This window comes from Nelusetta ayraudi, unplaced genomic scaffold, assembly GCF_046127955.1.
Source record: "Nelusetta ayraudi isolate G7.1 ecotype Tasmania unplaced genomic scaffold, CSIRO-AGI_Nayr_v1 ptg000022l, whole genome shotgun sequence".
In the NCBI taxonomy this organism is placed as follows: Eukaryota; Metazoa; Chordata; class Actinopteri; order Tetraodontiformes; family Monacanthidae; genus Nelusetta; species Nelusetta ayraudi.
Genome location: NW_027466072.1, coordinates 2,787,673 through 2,808,742, shown reverse-complemented (window position 1 = coordinate 2,808,742; position 21,070 = coordinate 2,787,673). Strand labels below are relative to the sequence as shown.

The window sequence follows — 21,070 nt, the reverse complement described above, 5'->3', positions numbered from 1 at the left end:
ACTGCAAAACATGTGTGAGTGTTTTCAGGGCACAAGATCAAACGTCTGTAGACGCCGGCTGTTTTTAGCGCTGTGGGTCCGAGATGATCTGCGCTGGGAGACGTTTCTTTTCTTTTCTTTTTAAAAATTCATGAAGCCTCACCTTAAATGTTGCCGCTACATTGGTGAAGTTGGCAATGCTCCCGCCGATGATCAACACTTTCCCTGCGGGAGGCAGACGGGAGGTGTTACATTGAGACGTGTTCAAACTTCACTTGATCGTCTGGTGTGCTCCCCCCCCCACCAACCCTAAACCCCGGCCTTCACCTCTTGGCCTAATTCTTGTAACCCACCCCCACCACGTTTGTGAGACAACAGTGTGATGATGTTCTTCACCTTCTGGGTGTTTCTCCCTGGTCATGAGGGACAGGATGGTCTTGGCGTAGTCGTACGTCTGCTGCTCGCTGGGTGCGCCAGAGTACTCGCCGTAGTTGGCCAGCTCGTTCACGCCACCCAGGTCGCAGATGGTGTCGCTGTAGGGAGGGGGAAGGTGAGGTTGGCTGCCGAATCGACTCCAATCGCCAACATTACCCATGCAAAGGAGTTTACCTGTACACCACCGAGGCTCCGCCTCCAGCCACCATGGTCCAGATCCTGCCACGGGGGTTGAGCAGCGTCAGCTTGAGGCTGGCGCCGCTTTTAGCATCCAGGTCGGCGATGTAGGCCTCCTGCAGGGTGGAGAACACGGTGTGGATGTCAGAGGAGAGGTCGCAGAGGCTGACCAAGCAGGAAGCGACTAGTCCGGGATCTAGTGTTGTAGTCAAGGCGGCACCAATCGAGACCAAGACATTATCGAGACTAGAGAGCATCGAGATCCAGACCAGACCAAGACTTGATATATCAAAGAAAAATAACAACATCACATAAGAAAAAATGACCAGTATCTTTTTTTAAATTCAAGTTTGCTACTAAATCCTACAGCAACATCTCTTTTCAGCAAGGTGTCTTTTATTCATTTTCTTGAACATTTTGCTGCTGTGCCAACTATTTTGAACCATTTAAAAAAACAAAACAAATTTGCTTCATAAAAATCTAAATAAATTCACTCGGAATCAGGGGGCAGGGTGTCACTCTGAGTGTCACAAACAGAGGGTACACTGGTCTGGATCAAAAATCCCCAGTGCGCCCAGTCCGAGACCGAGATAAGTCTCACCTCTGGATATGCTTCTCTGCCAAAAGGAGGTGGAAATGCCACGTTGCCCCATTTGGCCTTGCAGAGGTAGTCGGCAGTGCCGTCGATCTTGGCCGCCATGTCCAGGACGTACACTGCACCCTGACTGACGACTGCATTAGAAACACAATATACAGATGATTTCAGGTAACATTTAACAGATGTACAACAGTAATTAATAATAATAATGATAAAGGTGCCATATAGTACACAGGATAATGCAATTTGAGGTAATTAACAAATGAGATTATTATTCAAAACAGGAAATGGAAACATACCCAACGGGTTGATTTCCAGGTAGGTGAAGTACAGGTCCTCGTACAGGAGGAAGAGGGCCGCAATGAAACTGGCCAGTGGCCTTCAGAGGAGGAGAGAAAAAAAACATTCACACTGATGTTTTCAACACATCAAGCAAATCTCAAAAGGAAAAAACCATCAACAACAACAATTCTGTGGAACAGAAAACACACCAAGTGCTTCTTCTCGTTCAAGGGCAAAACGAATGATAAACCAGAGCAGGATCAAGGACCAGAACGTTCTCGCAATCTGCAAAACGATCCTGCAACTCTTCAGGGTCATTGAAAATGTTTTTGTTTTTTTTTAAATCCTAAAACTACATTGACGAGCCTCTTTGATTGGTGTATAGCAGTGGACAGAAGGGTTTGGGCTCCTTACACTTTCTTCTCGTCGGGGACATGCGTGAGGAGCTGCTCCGTCACTTGGTCTTCACTCAGCTTCTCGTCCACGCCGACCAGCAGCCTCTGGGCCGTGGCGTCCACGTCACCCACCTCCACCCCTCCCTGGTGGTGGAAGAGGATGTGGTCGCCCTCGCGGGTGGCATAGATGCACATGTAAAACTCCTCCTCCTGAGGCGAGCGGAGAGAAGAAGACACACAGCAGTGGGGAGTTTTTAGATTGTTGTGCACAGCGACATCCGCTGTCTTTTCTTTCAGTCGGTGCGCTCGCTGCATGAGAGAAAACATTTTTCTCCATGCTGGATAAACAGTTTCAGTTCCCCGTTTAGGCCACGCTGGCCTTCCTGAAACGTGAGACGTCGGTCCACTAATCACGTGCACGCCGACTGTTCATTCACTCACGTCGTCCGTCTCAAAGATCTGTCGCATCTTTGGATCGGATTCCTGTTACTAAGCGCTGGCAAACATAAACTTTAAAACTGTAAAAATCCACTGGAGCCACCGCGTACCTGTGCATGTGGAACAAACGGCTCGATGAGGAAGTTCTTCAGCACGCCCTTCGCCTTCCCCACCTGCACAAGACAAAACACAGGCATTAGTTTAACCTCCGTGTGTGTGTGTGTGTGTGTGTGTGTGTGTGTGTGTAAGCTGCCAACTCCCAGGTTTAATTTCATTTTTATTCATTTGATTTAATTTGAGAAGTCGTCTCCACACGTGCTCTGTTGCGTTTTAATAGCTGCACACAGACGATGAATAGCAGTTATGGAAAAACAACTCATAGACACACGCGCGCACACACACACACACACACACACACACACACACACACACACACACACACACACACACACACACACACACACACACACACACACACACACACACACACACTAACGTGGCTGCTTGAGTGGCGTGCGGCTAAATAAAAACAAACTTATGTAAGATCTGACCTTGCAGATCTAAACAAACACTGGTGGCTCTATACATAGCGGCGCTCTGCACATGACAGGCCCATATGGTGGGGGTGATCACACGCAGCACCCGGGACACAGCGGCAGTCACGCGTGGACCGACCAGTGTGGCGCAGCAGTGCTACAGATTCAGCGCTGACTGCTGCTTCACCCCTTTGCCACCACCAACGCCATTCAAAACATCATGTGCTGCTGCCGCTGTTAATTTATCTTCATGAATGTCTCTCTCATTCACACATGGTTGACTGGTTCGCCATTCCACTGTACGCGGTGCACGTGCAACTGACTGACAAGACAGTCGGCGAATTCCAGAGAGACCTCCAACGGTACGCAGGCTGAAATAGCATATGTAAATTGGTGAAATGTCAATTTTGGGCCAACTAACCCTTCAACATTGTATGCACATTACTGATATCCGCGAACGCTGCAGAGGCAGCTAATGTGTGACTGTGTGCGGAGATACAAAGAGGAAATCTGACTGGCAGAGGCAGCAGTTTCAAATACAGAGCGAAAACAGAGGAAGAAACGGAAACATTCTCCGGAATTGAACTTCTGGTGAACCCTGGACTCACTGTGGTCTCCTTCATGAGGTGGTTCCTCAGCCAATCCTGGACGCCAGGCAGGTCCAGGTCGATGCCCACCAGGCCGAGCTTCCCGCGCCGCTTGATGAGCTGGTCTGGTTTAACCACCAGTCGCTGGAAGAGACAGCAAGCATCACATCAGCCAGAGGCAAAACAAAACAATTAGTCATTTCCATAAACACGAGTGTGACTTTAAAAAATACAAACAATAATATGACAGCAGTACTTCACGACGACAAGTGTAGGGAGACTCTTTCATGTGATGTGCACGCTTGAATATCAGTCAAATAAAGCTACACAAATACATCATGGATTGAAACAAGTTAGAAAATGTCAGTTTGTCGACTGTTTAGAAAACTGCCTCGCTATTGTGTGAATAAGAAATCCGCATTGTAACAGTTTCAGTGTGTGAATCAAGTGCAATCTTTTCAAACGTTTTGCCAACTTTTGGTCAGTTTTGGTCGTCTCATCTGCTACAGAAACACTCTTCTCTCTATTGCATTAGCCAGGCATCAATAATGCACATGTAAATATTAGGTGAATTGTTGCATTGAAAAGATGGGCAGCAAAAATACCCAGCAGTTTTCTTTGATGCAGTATGTTTCAGTTATTAGAATGTTTTCTGGAGAACTGACAGAATAAAAGGCAGATATGGCCTCAGTGGCTGCAGCGGGAGCTATATATCTATATCTATATATCTATATCCTCTATATATATCTGGCTAAAAACATTGGAGGTGTTAACAGCAGCGTGTCATGTTAGATTATCCTGGGACGTTGACAGTACGGAGACGTTGGAGTCCACAGGCGACCAGCGTCTTCCTTTGCGCCAATAACACACAATCAGCAGAGTCTCTGCTGACCTGTCACTTTAAGACAACTCATGCCGTGTGCAAGAACCTGTGAGGGTAAAGACAGACGCTGATAAAGTCCAATGAATAGCTCCGTTGTCACTGAGGACACCTGCAAATCCTGTTCTTGGCGGCGGTGACGAGCTGATTGAGCCTGGAGGCCGGAGCGTCAGTCAGGGGCGGACTCACCTCCGTCAGCAGCCACGGGTGCTCCTGGGCCAGGCGATCCCAGTCCGTCTCCGGGGTGACGTTGGCGTAGCGGAATCGATTCTGCACGCCGGCCGAGGTGGCGATGTGCTTGTACAAGAATTCTTTCCCCGTCTGCTCCGAGATGGCTTTCGCCGACATGGCAGCGTTGGGCAGCACACGACCTGCAGGGGTCAACCAGCCGGATGTTAGACTGCCGGCCGGTGCGTCGCCAGTAAATAACGACAGATTATTACTGAAACACAGAAGGAACTTGTGTGTTGTGTTACGCTGCATAGCTTTGTGAACAACTTAAATAATCAGAATACTGGAATGTGAACATTTTTACAAGATCCACTGCACTACATTCCTATGACTCACTCAGCCTCATATTAACACTGAGCTTTGACTTCACAGAGAGGGACCTTCCCCATGTCTGTAAATACTTGTTGTACTTGCTTTGTACATCAGCGATGCATACCGTAGTAAAGCCAGGGCCTCAAGTGAAATCAAGGTCACTGCCAACACGCCTTTCCATTCCATCAATTCCTGACAGATTTATTTGATAAGTCTTGATTCCAACACCTGAAGAAGGTTTTCATGTGCCACAAGTGGCATCCTCAGATTCAAATTTACACCGCAGGTCTGCAGAAAATGACATTTTAGCCCTCTGTTTACAGCCTCCTGACGAAAGCAGTGTCTCAGCTTCCTCCTGAAACGTATGCTTCGTTGGACCTTCTATATGTTGTCTCTTTCTTTCATAATAGGGACCTTTAAAATAAAGTAAACGCTGGACTGAGTAGTTCTTGAACTTGTTCTGCCCTGCGATGAACTTATGGTTAAATCTCTGCAGCTCTGTGCAAGGACACGGTTTAAAAATGTCCCTTTTGCTGGAAGGCCACATGCTTACATTGTATGCTTGGCTGGGAATGACAGGAAACACCTCAGTCACCAACATGTAGAAAAAAACACTGCGGAAAACAAACAGAAAAAACAGACAATACTGCCCACTACTCGGTTTCCCTGAAACTTGAAGCGACGGCAGTCGGTTGATTTGGTAAATTGTTAAAGCCAATCAATGCCTGCATTCAGCTGAAGCAAAGAATCATTTATCTGTGTCTGAGGTTGATGCAGCCCGCAACTGAAGCCAAGAATAAACTGTAGTCATGCTGATTGAAGATAAAAACAACAACAACAACAACACACACAGCCTACTGATAATTAGAGCAATTTTCTTTTATTTCCAGCACAACAGCACCGGAAGAAACAGGAACAGGAAATGAACAATTCTCAAATGCTGCAATGATTTTCGCCAACTGCATCAGTGAAACAAGATAAAAGCCACAGATGAACAAATCTAGCCAGATTACTTCATAGAGAAAACATCAACCTAGACGAAAACAACCGGTTGTGTTGATGATGTTGATTCCTGCATTCCTCGATGAAGTCGCCTGCATGTTGTCAAACCTGCTCTGCCAACCTGTAACCGCAAATGCTGCCTCAAAGAACAGAACAAACAGGACGTAAGACCCTTGAACTTCTTGTCCCTGTTTGTCCTGGCAATCACAGGCCCACCTTGACTCAACAGCAGCGGCCAGCAGCGGGAGTAAAGAAAACAGGCCAATAAATGACCTTGAGCACCGCTACAAGTCCCACTATCCAAACAAAAGATAAGAGTGAAAGCTCACATTCAGCCGATAGCATTCACGATTGTCTTTCTTTTCTTTCCAGCTCCTGAATTGTAACAGATATTGGAATCAGCGTATCGGCGGCCGAACGTCATCTGATAAAAGTCTGCAGGATAGCTGTCATATCTGACCTGAAGATGTCTGACAAGGATTTGGCTTAACAAGCCGTCCTGTCATGCTTTCAGGGACAGATGTCCCAGTATTAAGCTCGCCATAATCCACTCGTTCAGCCAATTGTTTAAACCCACCAAGCCATGAAATTGTTGCGATTGTGTCAGACCCCCGTGTTGATCTTACAGGTGCCATTCTGTCTGCAAACTGTCCACACTCCACCTCTTGCTTCATGTTTGAGAAACGTTGTACTTGTACTCGTATTACTAGAAAACAGCAGTTTGTGATGTAACAAAAGACACCACAAGGCCTCTCCCAGGACTGCGACACCAGCTGCAGCGTGGTCTCGGCTCCTAACCCTCACCCACCAAACATGTGGACGGTCCAACGGGGCATCACTTCTGGTAGGGACTGAAAAACGAGGCTGTAAACAGAGGGCTAAATATAGAACCCTAAAAAAAATATGTACAGTACAGTAGGGGACCTTGCAGGGAGTTACTGCTCTCCCCCCATTGCAGTTTTGTAGTCCTCCAGACTGGTCTTGGTCTCTCGAGACCACTTTATAAGGGTCTCTGTCTCGTGTCAGACTAGGAGGCATTTCTTCTGGGTCTTGTCTTGGTCTCCGGCTGGACGGTCTTGGGATATTTGATCAAGGCCAGTCAAGATTTAGCCAACACGACAAAGACACAATAATAACGGGAAAGAATCCAGCAGCTGTCGTTTTACGCTCTGTTTGTGACACCCAGAATTAAGATTAAGAAGTTTTATTGTCATTGGTACTGAATACAATGAAATTCCGTTTGGCAACATCTCTCAAGTAGCAGCATACACGTCAGGTAAAAGTTGGCAGAAGTTGTGTTGTTGTTTTTTCCTTTGATATGTAAAGTCTTGCCATGTCATGAACTGGCGACTTGTCCAGGGTGTCACCCTGCCTTCGCCCGAAGACAGCCGGGATAGGCTCCAGCAGACCCTCGTGACCCTGATCTCAGGAAGAAGCGGGTATAGAAAATGAATGAATGTAAAGTCCTGATCCTTTTCTTGGTCTCGGTTGGTGCGTTCTTGACTACAATAAATAATAATAAAAAACACGAATGAATTTTATTTATATTGCACTTTACATTAAGAAATCTCAAAGTGCTAAGTGCTACAACACTACCCCATTGGTTTTTACACGTAAATGCTTTAGTGTGGTCATCACTTGCTTTGCGAAAAAAATCAGCGTGACACTTTTCTGACAGGAATCAGGTCAAATAAATGAGGCTGCAGTTGCAGCCACCACGGCCACTCCCACAACCGGAGTAGCATCGACTAGCAGGACAAGCTAGGCCACTTCTTTCATTCTGGCTGTGGCTAGACAACTTTTGCCTGGCGAAGATAGGGTACGCTGTGAGCCGGGCAGCAGCAGCAGCAGCAGCAGCCAGCCAACCAGCGGGGCGAGACGAGACGGCATGAAAAATAAACTCCGAGGCGGAGCTGCTGCTGCTGCTGCTGCTGCTGCTGCTGGGAGCTGCGAGCTTGTGCAGCATCAATAAGCGCTCTGTTAGTCCGGGAGTCTTTTCAATCAGTTCCGTGTTGGGAACCGAGTGCACTCCTACAACTGAGATAAACAATGAGCCACAGCGGGATATGTCTGTCAGTGACAGGACGACAGTGACTTCTTCTTCTCTCCTCCCACCACTACTACCAGCAGCAGCAGCAGCAGCAGCAGCAGCAGCAGCATCTCACATGCGCCACAGCGGAAGTTCTGACGGGCTGCTTTTAGCTCCGTTGCCGCTCACTGCTTGCTGGACGACGCCAGCTTTGAGAGAAGCCGACTAACGCTGGCGTGTACAAAAGGAAAAAAGTACTAAGCAGTTACCTTGCCTATGAAAGTAGCACCTCCCTGAAGTACAAGGGTCGTGTCCTGGTCCTAAAGTGACACGCCGCCGCCCGGAGTTTCCTTCTTCTTGTTCCGGAGTACGTCCCTGTCAGACGCCACCTCACCCTGCGTCCTGTCGCACCACCATCTGGCGAGCGATTACGCATAAAGCCCGGCTCCTGATTGGCCAGCGCGATCATGTGGCGATGTCAGTTAACCCCCTTTTTTTTTTTTTTTTTTTTTTTTTTTTTTTTAATAGTAATATAAATCGTATAATAAACAGGCGTACGGATTTTTTTTCTCTCTCGGACTTTTCTTGGTAATTTGTCGAATGGAACCAAGGAACAAGGAAGTGACTTTGTCTCTAAAAAAAATAAATAAATAAAACCAGGGGGAGAAAATCATTCCAATTCCCTGTTCAAAGAAGATGGAGAACGCTCGGCGACACTTCATTTGAAAGACAATTCCTGAAAAAGTAATTCCACAAAACCCGAATTTATGTGGCGCAACTCAGAAAGCAGGCCCACAAAGAACATTTAATTCCCTGGTGTATTACACGGGTAATCCAGCGACCGCGAAACCAGGGAAAACATCAAGTATCTGAGAAGTAAGAGGTCATGCGCAAAGGACTGAACCCATGATAAAAAAACAAACAACAAAACCCATTACAACAACGACGTGTGATCTGGCCAGAGACTGAACCCTCCAAACGAATGCCACCCTTTACTTATTTCCTTTGCTTGCTGATTTATTAAAAAAAAAAAAGAAGAAGAAGCTGAGGACAGGTATGCCGTTTGTGACATCATTAAGGGCACTGATACTTCTCCCAGGTTCGTGACAACGCGTGACCTCCATCCACCAGGACCACCTCGGTTTGGTTCCCTTCAAATCACGTATAAGGTTCACATAGAAACAAGTTTTTTTGCAGGACGCTAAAACCCAGTTTTTAGATGGAAGCTGTGAACAAAAGGCTAAATGTAGTTTTCTTTTTAAAGTTAATTTGAATATTTTAAATCCACATTAAATGAAACTAAAGAACGTGCATGAAAGAGGTTAGAAGGCAAACCAGTTCAGTAAAAGACAACCCTTTATTTTCTGCAGTAAGAAAAGCATGTGTTGTTAATACTGTGACAACCTTTAAAATTAAAAAAAGAGAGAGAGAAAGAGAGAACGAAACGTCAGTGACGACTATTGGGAAAGGAAGCCTGTGACCTAGCAGTGCCCCCCTCGGAACAGGTGGAACCAGTGGGACGAGGGGGCGTACTGATTGAACGTGCATGACAGGAAAAGGTGGATGACAGCTGGCGGAGCGACTTCACTCTCGTATGATGGGGAGAGTTGGAACTTTACACTGAATGAAAACAATAAATACATCGAACACAAGCGGCGCCGGTGCTTCCTGCAAGAACACTGTGAAGTGTTGAATTGATCTGCTCATGCTCGTAAGGCACCCCTCGAATATGAATGGGATTTAAAAAAAAAAAGTGGGAAAGAAGCAAAGGAATAAAAACACCAGACACGTGCACGTTTTCCGATTTTTGGCCTCATGATAAAAGAGCGATGACAGCATGGAAAACGTTTACAGCGAAGTGTCTTTAAAAAAATAATTTCAAAAAAAAAAAAAAAAAAATCACATTGACTCAAAAAAAATCATATTGACGATCACTCACCTTTTCCTGTATACGGTCAAGTATATACAGTACAATAAATATAAGTAGGCTCAGGGAAGACTGAAGAAGAATATTTATAGACACAAAAACAATTTACATTCGAGTTAAATATACAATACAGCAGGAAGGCAGGGAGGAAGAAAGAAAGAAAGAGAGAGAAAGCAAATGGAAACACAGACCCTGCATGGCGTCGACTCTAAATTTGGCAAGTCAGCCAATAAAAACCTGGACACACCTGCGGGTGTCGGCAGTCCTGAGGTCAGTTTTAACATGAGAAGTTCCACTGCGAAGACGGCGAGCGACAGCTCGTCTTCTACATAGTGCCTTGCTGTTCATTCCCCTCCCCCCACCAGCCATCGCCTTTACACAAGCCAAGCAGTTCTTTACACAACATCTGGCTTCCCGCAATAAAACCAGAGAAACGGTTTTGATTTTTGGCAATGAGGGGTGGAGGGTTGGGGCCTATGGGGGTGGGGGGGGCATGCTATTCTCAGTTGACGCAAACCTCCTAAAAACAGACAAGTCTTCTTTAACGCTTATTTACACTGTTGAGTCAAGCCTCTAAATCAAAATTCCAAAAGTCTGTCCGCTTCACCGTGGGGAGTAAATGTTGGGGCGAAACGAAATAATCGAAAATCTTTTGAAAAAGATAGGGGCAAGTTTTTTTTTGTTTTTGTTATGTTGCATTTTTTTTGCAAGATGAGGTGTCGTATGAGTCCAAATTAATTCCATCCTCAGTCAGGCGTCACATTCCAACATGCTTTATCTTCCTTCTTAGCCAAACTGGAAAAAGAAATTCCCGGGTCCAGAATCTAGACGAGGGGGGAGAGAAAAGAAATGAGTCACTGAAGTACACTGGCTTGTCCTTTTGTTTTAAACAGAATCAAGAAAGTTCCAGAAACGCACCTTGTGGGGAATCGAAACTGAATCCTCCGCCGTGACCGCTGAAGAAGGCCCTGAAGATGTTGTTTGCATCGAAATCTGGTCGGAGACAAGGAAGACACAAAAAGACATGCAAATTTAGCGGCTCAGCTGGCAAGAAGGCGACAGAGGACAAGAGTTGAGAACCCTGTTTGGCGTTGACACAGTTCAGCCTCCAGGTGGTAAATTACGTGTTTAAAAATAAGTGCTGTCCCATAAAGCGTCAACGTGCAAGTGACCGGCGAAACCAGTCCGTCTTGGAAGCGACGGACTTACAATTCCAGACCCAGACGGCACAAAATTGCAAGATAGATTATTAATTGGAGGCGTTGAAGACACAGCAGAGCTCCATCAGAGGTGAATATCTTCACCAGTGTGACGTAATGCCGCAAAACAAAACTCCGTGACGCAAGTCGCACACAGGCAGCCATTCAAAACCTGACAATGGCTTAAAGTCTTTAAATATCAGGGGTGTGCCATCTAAAGCGCCTCACCATTCCATTACACACCAATTATCACAGTGGTGGCGGTTCTGGATTTATTATCATTTTATCTTTTTTTCTCTCAAACAGGATTTCTTTTTCTCACTCTACAGCTACTTTTAAACATGATGGATCAAGTAAAAAAAACAAATTCACCTCCACAGACCGCCAAATATTTCCCACAACAAAAAAGCTGCACAGTTCCCACATGCCACCAGCAGGTTTCTGCAGCCGCAGCTGGAAGAGGAGGAGGAGGAGGAGTGAAACTCACCTCTGCCGTCGAAGCCGCAGTCGTCGTCCAGGTCGTGTCCGTTGTCGTAGCGAACCTTCTTCTTGGGGTCGGAGAGCACCGTGAAGGCCTCGCCCACCTCCTTGAACTTCTTCTCCTCTTCCTTCTGCACCTCTGGGGTTGCGCCGCTGTGGCGATCTACAGGACGCGGGGAGACGATGCAGAGGGAAGCCATGAGAACCTCCAGCAGGTTTCAAAAGCAGCAGCTGGCCGTGCAGACGCCCAGAGCACCGACCTGGGTGGTGCAGCAGAGCCCGCTTTCGGTAGGCCTTCTTGATCTCCTCCTCCGTGGCGTTCTTGCCCACCCCCAGGACCTTGTAGTAGTCTTTCCTCTTGCTCTTCTTCAGTTCCAGCTGAGCCCTCTTCAGCAGCTGTTTGTGGTCTAACGCGATAAAAGAAAATCAGACAGAAAATCTATGTGTCGCTCGGAAAAGACCGTGGCGCTCCGCGAGACTGACCTGATGTTTTTTCCGTCTGGTAAACCTTTTCGTAGTCGCGCACGGCTTCCTCGTACTGCTCCGTGTCCATGTAGCTGCAACGCACACAGAATCACTAACAAAGTCCCTGGCGATGGGAAGTGGGTGTCCACATGCTTGTGAACTGTGCAACGTACCACTGAGCTCTTCTCAGATAGGCCTTGATGTAAGTGTCGTCCAGTTTTATTGCACTGGTGCAGTCGTCGATGGCCTGGTCGAGTTTAGATAACTGGGGGGTGCATGAGAAAAAACTTGTTTTAACAAAATTGTCTGGTTAAATTAGTTGCACAGTAACAAAACATTTGTCATATTTTCATCAAAAAAGCAAAACCACCATATTTTTGTTGTTTTAGATTTTTCCAGCATTTCCATATTAAATATTTTTGTCTGCTTTAATTGCCTGCACGAGGGAAATAAATAAAGCAGATCTTCTTTAAGGCGGCAACAAATGATCCCATTAATACGGATTAAATTACAAATGTTACCAGGCAACAGCATTTGCCAAGAATATTTTGATGGATGGACGAAACCAGCATTCCCTTTGAGCCACACTACAACAGCATTTCTTCTTGTACTGCTTATTTTATGACAGGTTTAAGCATTCATTTATTTATTTATTATGTCAGCTAAAACACAGCACTTTGTACTGTCACGGTTTACAGGAACACAAATACAATTGTTCCAAACCCAACGACCTTGAGCTGCTCTGATAAATCTCACCACCCCCGCTGCTCACCTTGGCTCCGGCAGTGGCTCTGTTGCAGTACAGTTTTGCGTTGGTCTTGATGTTGTTTGGGTCTATCATCAGTGCCTCGGTGTACAGCTGGTAAGCTGCTTCATAGTTGTGGTTCTTGAAAGCCTGGTTGCCCTCCTCCTTCTTGGCTTTCAAGGCTTTTGCATTCTGGTTTATCAAAACAGAAGAATTTTTTTTTTTTTTTTTTTTACAAATATAACTCTGACATGTTATGTAAGGGGAATATAAAATGACGCAGTGTAGTTATTTCAGATGAGAGAGAGTTCTTTCTTTTATGACACGTTCATTTAGCCAGATACTACGAGTCCAAAGTTTGGACACAGCCTATAAATTGAACGTCTTTTCTTTCATTCTCATGACTACTGACATTGCATTTTCTCAATGAAGGCATCAAAACTACGTATGAACACACATGGAATTATGTAGGAAACAATAAAAGTGTAAAACAACTCAAACGTGTTTATATTTAAATTCTTCAAAGCAGCCACCTTTGATATAAACTATAATTAGAGTTATTTAAGGTGTTTTTCTTTGCTGCATTATTACATATATCTTGCTCATATATTTGATGTCTTCAGTATCTGTTTGCAGTGTAGAAAGTTGAAAAGATAAAACAACAAAAAAGAAATGCATGAAAAGGTGCATCCAAACTTTTGACTGGTAGTGTATACATCAACAACAATAATTTCAAAATGACAAAACGCTGATCATACCCTGCAAGCCAGCCGGGCCTTTGCATGGTCAGGTGCCATGCGCAGAGCCTGGATAAAGAACTGAACAGCCTTATCGATGCAGTCCTCATAGTACAGGCACAGGCCGCGGACGTACAGGGCGTCTGCATTCGTAGAATCAATTCGCAGAATATCACTGTGAAAGACACCTTTATTAGAGATACGCATCAACCTCTCAACATGCAAAATAATGCAATAAATAGCATCAGTAGACACAAAATGAAGATGTTCCATTCAAAGTGAGTTAATAAGACCGGAATGATGATAAACTGTGTCTACCTCGCCACAGACTGGGCTTCTGGGTAGCGGCCCAGTAGTGCCAGACATTCAGCCTTGAGGATCTTGAAGCGATGGCAGGCAGAGGCCACCGCTAAGGCGCGATCCATACAGAACACCACCTAGAAAAAATATAAATATACATACATATTTCAGATTGGCAAAGGATTAAGCTGCTTTCTAACTACTAAATTCAAGACTAGATAATGTTTCCTTTTTTCCTTCCAGTATTATTATCCTATATTAGCTTTTGTATCCAGTGGCTTTTACTCAATTAAGCTACATTAAAGTCAAGAGATGCAGTGGTTTTCTTTACTGCATTCATTTAATGACAGTGATTTATACCTTTCTGAAATCCCTCTGTTCGAAGCCAAAACCTGCCATCTTTTCGAACTCCAGCAGGTTTTCTGCCGACTTATTCTGAAAGCAAACAATCGTGAATCAGCACTTTGTTTACAATTAGAACTGACAGCATTCAGATTCCAGAAAAAAGAAGAAAAAGAGAAAAGTGCAACGTTCTGGATCCCCACCTCCTTGTGAGCATCCCTGTTGCTGGGTTCCAGCTCCAAAACCTTCCGAAAGCAGCGGATGGCAGCCACAGCGTTGCCCAAAGACAGGTGGCACTTGCCCTCACGCAGATGACCCTGTGGGACACAAGTGTCAAACTTCCTGTTAGCGGGACCTTCACATGCTCAGCTAATACTCAGCAAGTTACCTTTCAAAGGTCACATACTATGCAAAGTTTCACATTATTTATGCCTAGGATAACTGATTGTTGCTAGACTGTCAGAGAGAAGAAAAAACAACCTTTACAAAGTCCATTCTTACTTTTTCTTAAGGCAACTTGTCAGTAAATGGGTGCCATCACATTTCTTTTTAGGAAATCAGCCTTTTGTGATGTCACAAAGAGCGGTTAACCTACTGGTTCGTCTTCCACCTCATAGAAAGCCATCCAAATGTGACATGTCCAACAAGCTTCAGCATTAACAGGAAGTGAAGACCTGACAACGACTGTAGTTCTGCGTGCGAGTCGGCTGAAAACTAACCTTCATGAAACATTCATCCAGCCGCACAGCCTGCTGGGAATCCTCCAGGGCCTCTCTGAAGCGGGAGAGCATCATGAGGGTGGCTGCTCTGTTGCCATAATAACTGGCATTTTTGGGGCAGGCATCTTGGGGACAAAAGAAGAAAAAAAAAATCCCATTGTACAAGCAGTCTCACAAGGAAATTTACATAAACCAAGGCAACACCCAGGCCCCATCAGTGGAGAGATACCTAGAAATACAGGTATGTATAATAATGTATAACACAATGTACAATATAACATACAGGTGAGACTTTGGTTTTGGTTAAAGTCAGTTGTTGACTTGATCCCTGACAGCCCCAATACGTCATTATCGGACGCAGCTTCACTCACCGATGGCCTTGGTGTAGCAGTTGAATGCCTCAGAGTAGGATTTCTGGCTGTACAATGCATTTCCTTGCTCTTTGAAGCCTTCAGCCTGACTGTTGAAGGGAGACACAAACAAAGACAATGTGTGACTGAGATCTAAACACAGTGGTGAATGTTACCTGCTGCTGCCCTTAAAAAAGAGAAGGTGCCAAAGGGCAAATTAAGTTCACACACACATAAAAAGCTACTTAAAGAGTTCAAGCGTTTAACACAGTTCTGCCAGGCTGAGGCAGTGTTGCGAGGTGAACAGTACCTCAGGACATTGTTACTGAACACATGCAGCACAGTTATAATGGTGCTGAATTCTGAGAATTGTTGATTACAAGTGTGTAGTTTAAAATTCTGAAAGGTCTAACACTTTTAAATTAAGGGTGCCGATTAGAGCATAATTTTTTATTTTTTTTTTAATCATTATTTTTTTCTAATGGGCTTATAAAAGGGGGGGGATTTCTGGGATGTTTAATTACACGTATGTAGCTCAATCTGGCTGAGTCGCCTTCTTTCCTACTGCAGACGTAAAGTCTGTGGCATTGTGATTAATTTCTCCAATAATATGTTCAACACTGGATTATTTTAGTTGTCAGAGAAATATGTCAAGTTGTGAAATAGAGGGGTTCTGTTTGTTAAGAAGTAGCAGTATGGCGGGACTCCCTAATGCAAGAGACCTGCTTCTGCTGCGGATTTCAAGGTGCATAATTCCTTGGCCACGTTAGGTTGTGATGTTGATGCTGTCATCACGCAATAAAGAGGCTCTGATTCCGGAGTGCCAGCAGCCTCGATCAATGATCATCCAGCTGACAGGCACAGTGCGGTGCTCTCTTGTTTGTTCAGTATCTGAGCTAAACGAAGAAGCAGATGCGGCTCATAGATGGACTTCCGTTACGGCTCTCTTGCAGAGTCGGGGTGCAAGCGGTTACGGAAAAGTCATCCCATGGCAAAAACCACCACTGATAATGCGTTGAGGAATGTTTACCAACAGGAATATACGCTGATGCCATTTATATAGTTCTGTACGCTGCTGTCGATTTAAAAAAAAAAAAAAAAAAAAAAAAAGGTCTTATCGGCTATCGTGCGACGTTTTATGCGCTAAGTCGAGCTGAAGAGAAGCATGCGATCGAACTTTCTCGAACGATGTCAAGAATGAAGCGCCACCTTGAGTTACATCTTCGTGTACTGTATAAGTACTTAATCTAGCATGGTTAGTGTTTAGGTCATAACAAAACTAGATGTGCCCAGTACTTATCGGAAAACAGTTAAGCTAAATTCCGAAAAACATTTTCACAATTTACCAACAGCAAACGAGGTCGACAAATCCAAAATCGAAAGTGGGAAAGGAAAAAAAAAAGTTCAAATACTGGCTTGCTAGATAAATCATGGCACTGGTCGCTGCCATTCAACAAATCCACGACTATTACTGTGATTTATCGTAAGATTGAACAAAAAACAAAGTGGTCCACATTTTTCCTCCCTGCTAGCTTCCTAGCCAGGTTAGCTCGTTCCGGGGACGTCGCTCGAAGCCAGTCCGCCAACGGCGGTTAATTTAAGTCAATAATTCATCGATTATTTATACGACAAAATGATCGACTCTGGATTTATAGAAAGCAGTTTACCGCTCCAGTTCCTCCGGACTGCGGATTTTGGAGTCTATGTCCACCGGCACGTCGATGTCAACAGCTGCCATGTTTTTCTGGAAAGAACGATGGGGACCGACGTCACTTCCGCTTTTTCAGGCCGCGAGAATATAGGCCAACACGGCTTCAATGAATATGTATCATTGTCGGAGCAAAAATACAAAAACGGTAAATGTAGATATGTTTGTATTTTGCCTTGGTTTGATTTGTTTTAAAAGTAGGTCAAAGACCGCTGACGGGATTTAAGAAACTGCGTGAAACATATTACTTAGACACTTCTGTGTAAAATTGTCATTGCAAAAATCACTATGTTTTTGATTTATAGTAAGTACCATGTGTGCAGCCATAACCGCTGTTTTACTTTCATCTCAAGGTGACAGTGCTAGTATTATTAACTACTATTAATCTCAGTAATTCTGTATCTGTAATATTTTTTTTATTTGTTACTAAACATACAAAATAATCAAACTTAACACTTGCATTTGTATACATTTATACAGTATATTGTCTGATGGTATTTTCCTCTAAATTACCACTAGAGGGCTCAAACGTGTCAAAAAAAAATATGCACATAGTTATGATCAAATTGGATTTTTGGTTTCATACTTGCTTAAATATAGTTTAAAGCCGAATTGTGTGCAGTGGCTATTGTCAGTGCCTCTCGTTGTAAAATAGTCCACAGATCCACAATCTATACAGGAAAAACTGTGCTTAATATAGACTCAATGGCCTTTATTACTTTGATTTATATGCTCTATACATCTGTATTTCTTTAGGTTTTCATATCAGTTATGCCCCAAATGAAGTCACACATAATAATATTTAAAGGAAAAAAAAAAAACAACTACTGCACCCGCATAAAAATGAATACTATTTATAAGTTCACTTAGAGTACAACAGTATTTTTTAGCTCATAGTAATTTACATTATTGCAATTGATGCACAGTTACAACATGTCATAATTTGATTCCCCAGGTAACGCAAAAATAAATATTGCTGAACAGGATTTAGTGTTATCTTTGTATTTACAATTGTATTAAAAAAAAAAAACAAAAAAAAAACACACACACGCACATGTCAGATTTAATGATGTCAGAGACACATTTTCAAACGTCTGGACAAACAGTAAATAATTTAGGGAACAGCACATTACAGCCTGTCCTAACCAGCAGCCTTCTGCACAGATTGGTACACAATATCCTCCCATAATGTGAGAGGACATCTGGGGTGAGGCTGAGAGCCCAAAATATTATAAGCAGCACTTTGCACCCCAGCGATGGACTGTGCAGACTGTTGAGGTCAGAACGCACCAAAAGACCGAAGACAACATGCATACACACGCGCGCACACATGCACGCACGCATTACACGCACGCACGCACGCACGCACGCACGCACGCACGCACTCACACACACACACAAACAAAAACTTTCCCTCAAACAAAGTTCTGCAACACTAGACACATTTTATACGTCTTTGCACACTATAGAACTTTAAATACTGGTAGATTTCAGTGAGAATAAATTGGTGAGTTTTCCGTAGTCTTTCATAAACCGGTTTTCCTTTTCAAACTCTTGTGTTCCCTTATTTAGGCTGCTGCCGATATATTTTGAGATAATGCATACATATTTAAATATTTACTAAATATCACCTTAAGTGCCCATTTTGACTCATTTCAAGGGCTTCAATTTTCATATTCTCTGACTTTAAACAATCTCTCTCTCTTACTAAATATGTATATAAATATGCGTTAGGAGAAGACTTCTGAGGAAAGTACTCTTGGCATTATTATTGGTGGTTGCTGATTGTCACAAAAAAAGGGAACATTTGTAATGATACAAAAACAAACATAAAAGAAAAGCATTTATATCAGACAACAGCTGTATAGTCATTACATTTTTAAGATGTAGTATTCAAAAGTAAGATATATAGTTTTGTTTTTCCATCGCCGAAAGTCCTTTTTTTTTTGGAAGGAAGCAGTTTGCTCCACAGTATTGTGACTGTTCCCCCTACAAAGCAACTCCAAAGCACTAAAACTATTAATTTTTGGGGAACTTAAATATGACTGCGACTGTATTTCTAATGTATCTACTTTTTTATAAATAACAGGTATTTGCCATTATGGCTTCCAGGAGTCACTTGGCGCTGAAATGTCAGTCTGCAAGAGGATTTGTGCGATCTCACGACTTTGAACCGCCCTAATTGACACGATGACACGCCGCCTCGAGTGTCCGCTGCATAGTGTCCCGTCGTCCCTCAGGAGGTCCGCTGTTTTGTCCCCACCAGATCAAGATAACGCTTCTGCTCGCTCAGCAAGATGGGTTCCCCTCTTTGACACCAGATCTGTTTCTGGCTCATCGTCAGTAAGGAGAGAAAATAATGGGCGCATGTGTGGCCCTCAGCGGCCCCGGGGCGGGCCTGAAGAGCGTCGGGTTGATCAGTGGACCCTGAATGATGGCAGTGGGACCTGGCGGCAGCCGCAGTGCCAGGGGTCCAGATGCCATGGTGCACAGGGCAGCTGGGTTGAGAGGGCTGGTCAGGAACCCTGCCGGCAGGGCCTTGGATAGCTGCTTCTGCAGGGCCAGTTTAGTCTGCGAAAACCAAAGACCAGAGGCATGTTCACTTCAAACAGGACTGAGGAAAGACAACTGGAAAATAAAGAGCAGTGCCGCGCGAAAACAATATCTGCAAGTGAGGACTAGATGCCATCCCGCCGTCTATTTTCTGTCACTGTTTCACTGACAGTGTCACTGACGAGAGGCCAGTTTATCACAGGACCACGTCCAGAGACAAACAACCGTTCACACTCACACCTACAGACAAAATTTAGAGTTGCCAATCAGCCTAGTGTGCATGTGTTTGGACTGTGGGAGGAAGGAACCTGGAGAGCAGCCATGCAGACACAATGGAGAACATGCAAACTCTGAAATGAAGACCTCTGGCCTGGGATCCAACCCACGATGTTCTTGCATGAATAACTGTCTAAAATGATTGTGTTGCTAAGTGTCTATTGTCCTGCACAAGTGACATTCACAGCTGAGAAGCTTATTTATCTGTCATTTGGAATCAACAAGATACAGTATTTCATCTATTATTGTTCACAGACTGATGTCGGGGAAGATGATGTCTGAGCCAAAGTCACAGTTACAGGCCTGCATAACATTGGTTGGCTGAAGAGCGCCCTCTTGTGTGAACACAGCTACGCTCTCCTCTTCTCTTTCTCACGTCCCCCGACAACATTTTCTGTCACCTGTTTGCTTGCTTGCTACTTCTAACGAGGTGCTGCTGTTGAAGTTGAGCTGCATGATTGCATTAGAAGGTGCTGGATAGGGAACCAAAGCTACAGTACATGGCCCCACTGCTGACCAGCTGGGGGCGCTGTGTCAGAGGCAGACGTGCCATTACCCCCTGCAAGTCAATGAATTGTGAAGCTGACATTTTTTGAGGTAGAAAAGCAAAATAATGTTGTCATGGAAAAAAATGTCACAAAAAAGTAAGAATGGATCACATTCTAATTTCAAAATGACCAATTCGTCTCATGTTTGGCGACACTGAAATTATTCTTTTTCTCGTTTTGGCAACCATTGACCCAATGCGACGGGGAGCCTTTTATAAATCTGACAACTTGCTGCGATGAGACAGCAAACGAGAGCGCAATAAAAGCAGAGAGAAGCAGCTTGTAAACTGTGTGCGTCTGTTCAATGACAGAGTCTTACCGCTAAGATGGCGCTGGGCTGCAGCTTATTATAGGGGGTGAACTTCACTTTGACAGGCTTCCCGGCCAAACGCTCTTTGTGTCTCCGGCTGTTCATGTGCTAGAAGCAGACGGAGGAAGGAAGCAGTGATTCAGTTCAGGAAGGACAGTTTCGAAAGATCGACGCACCGGGCTGCATTTTTACTGAGTGTGTGCAGCGGTGCTGGTCTGCAGCAAACTTAGCAACACACGCTGCATGTGAGCCAATACCTGTTTCAGCTGAGTCTCCGAGTTGACTGACACCTGGCACATTTCGCAGTGGAAGGGCTGGCTGGAAACGCCCACCACTGCTCTGCCCTTGCAGCCCAGGCGTTGCTTGACCCGGCCGGCGGTCCTGGGCGATGATGTCATCTTGGCCCTGCACTGTGAGTGGCTGCCCCTCCGACCGTTGAGCATTTGCTTGTGCTTAGAACCTGGTTCATCGACAGAATCAAACGTAGCAGTCATCACGTAACACATCAGGCAGGAAAATGGTTTGCAAAC

At 44.6% G+C, this 21,070-nt stretch overlaps 3 protein-coding genes across 10 annotated transcripts in view; all 3 read right to left on the bottom strand.

The window, feature by feature from the left end:
• The window catches only part of LOC142889381 (ATP-citrate synthase-like), a 126,967-nt gene that overhangs the window by 11,568 nt on the left and 94,329 nt on the right, over nucleotides 1-21,070 (bottom strand). For 3 of the 6 annotated variants that reach the window (XM_076028083.1, XM_076028087.1, XM_076028088.1), the window contains exons 1-10: nucleotides 8,151-8,309; nucleotides 4,497-4,678; nucleotides 3,449-3,571; nucleotides 2,415-2,477; nucleotides 1,886-2,076; nucleotides 1,489-1,568; nucleotides 1,193-1,323; nucleotides 589-707; nucleotides 376-512; nucleotides 143-204 (exon numbers count right to left, since the gene is read on the bottom strand). In XM_076028083.1, the coding sequence (XP_075884198.1) occupies nucleotides 143-204; nucleotides 376-512; nucleotides 589-707; nucleotides 1,193-1,323; nucleotides 1,489-1,568; nucleotides 1,886-2,076; nucleotides 2,415-2,477; nucleotides 3,449-3,571; nucleotides 4,497-4,655 (1,065 nt within the window). In that variant the 5' untranslated portion in view covers nucleotides 4,656-4,678; nucleotides 8,151-8,309. Of the gene's footprint in view, nucleotides 1-142; nucleotides 205-375; nucleotides 513-588; nucleotides 708-1,192; nucleotides 1,324-1,488; nucleotides 1,569-1,885; nucleotides 2,077-2,414; nucleotides 2,478-3,448; nucleotides 3,572-4,496; nucleotides 4,679-5,403; nucleotides 5,426-8,150; nucleotides 8,310-21,070 lie in introns of those variants that run through there. The other 3 variants (XM_076028086.1, XM_076028089.1, XM_076028084.1) reach the window with 2 other exon arrangements.
• Nucleotides 9,220-16,921, bottom strand: LOC142889380 (dnaJ homolog subfamily C member 7-like). The gene is made up of 14 exons (XM_076028082.1): nucleotides 16,813-16,921; nucleotides 15,167-15,255; nucleotides 14,796-14,920; nucleotides 14,280-14,393; nucleotides 14,095-14,169; nucleotides 13,753-13,871; nucleotides 13,456-13,609; nucleotides 12,725-12,889; nucleotides 12,126-12,217; nucleotides 11,971-12,044; nucleotides 11,748-11,894; nucleotides 11,495-11,650; nucleotides 10,727-10,801; nucleotides 9,220-10,632 (listed from the first exon to the last, which is right to left on the bottom strand). Exons 1-14 carry the CDS (start codon nucleotides 16,881-16,883, stop codon nucleotides 10,595-10,597), a joined length of 1,494 nt encoding a protein of 497 aa, XP_075884197.1. The 5' UTR covers nucleotides 16,884-16,921; the 3' UTR covers nucleotides 9,220-10,594.
• Nucleotides 17,901-21,070, bottom strand: part of LOC142889378 (zinc finger protein 385C-like) — a 55,833-nt gene continuing 52,663 nt past the window's right edge. For all 3 annotated transcript variants that reach the window (XM_076028079.1, XM_076028080.1, XM_076028081.1), the window contains 3 exons: nucleotides 20,798-21,000; nucleotides 20,550-20,648; nucleotides 17,901-19,424 (listed from right to left, as the gene is read on the bottom strand). In XM_076028079.1, the coding sequence (XP_075884194.1) occupies nucleotides 19,194-19,424; nucleotides 20,550-20,648; nucleotides 20,798-21,000 (533 nt within the window). In that variant the 3' untranslated portion in view covers nucleotides 17,901-19,193. The remainder of the gene's footprint in view (nucleotides 19,425-20,549; nucleotides 20,649-20,797; nucleotides 21,001-21,070) is intronic.

Excerpts from the sequence above, each read along its gene's own strand:
- LOC142889380 (XM_076028082.1), bottom strand. The coding sequence starts at position 16,883 with ATGGCAGCTGTTGACATCGACGTGCCGGTGGACATAGACTCCAAAATC. Across the intron at positions 13,872-14,094 it reads AACAGAGGGATTTCAGAAAG|GTGGTGTTCTGTATGGATCG; the intron begins GTATAAATCACT and ends TATTTTTTCTAG. Across the intron at positions 11,651-11,747 it reads GGCTCTGCTGCACCACCCAG|ATCGCCACAGCGGCGCAACC; the intron begins GTCGGTGCTCTG and ends CGCGTCCTGTAG.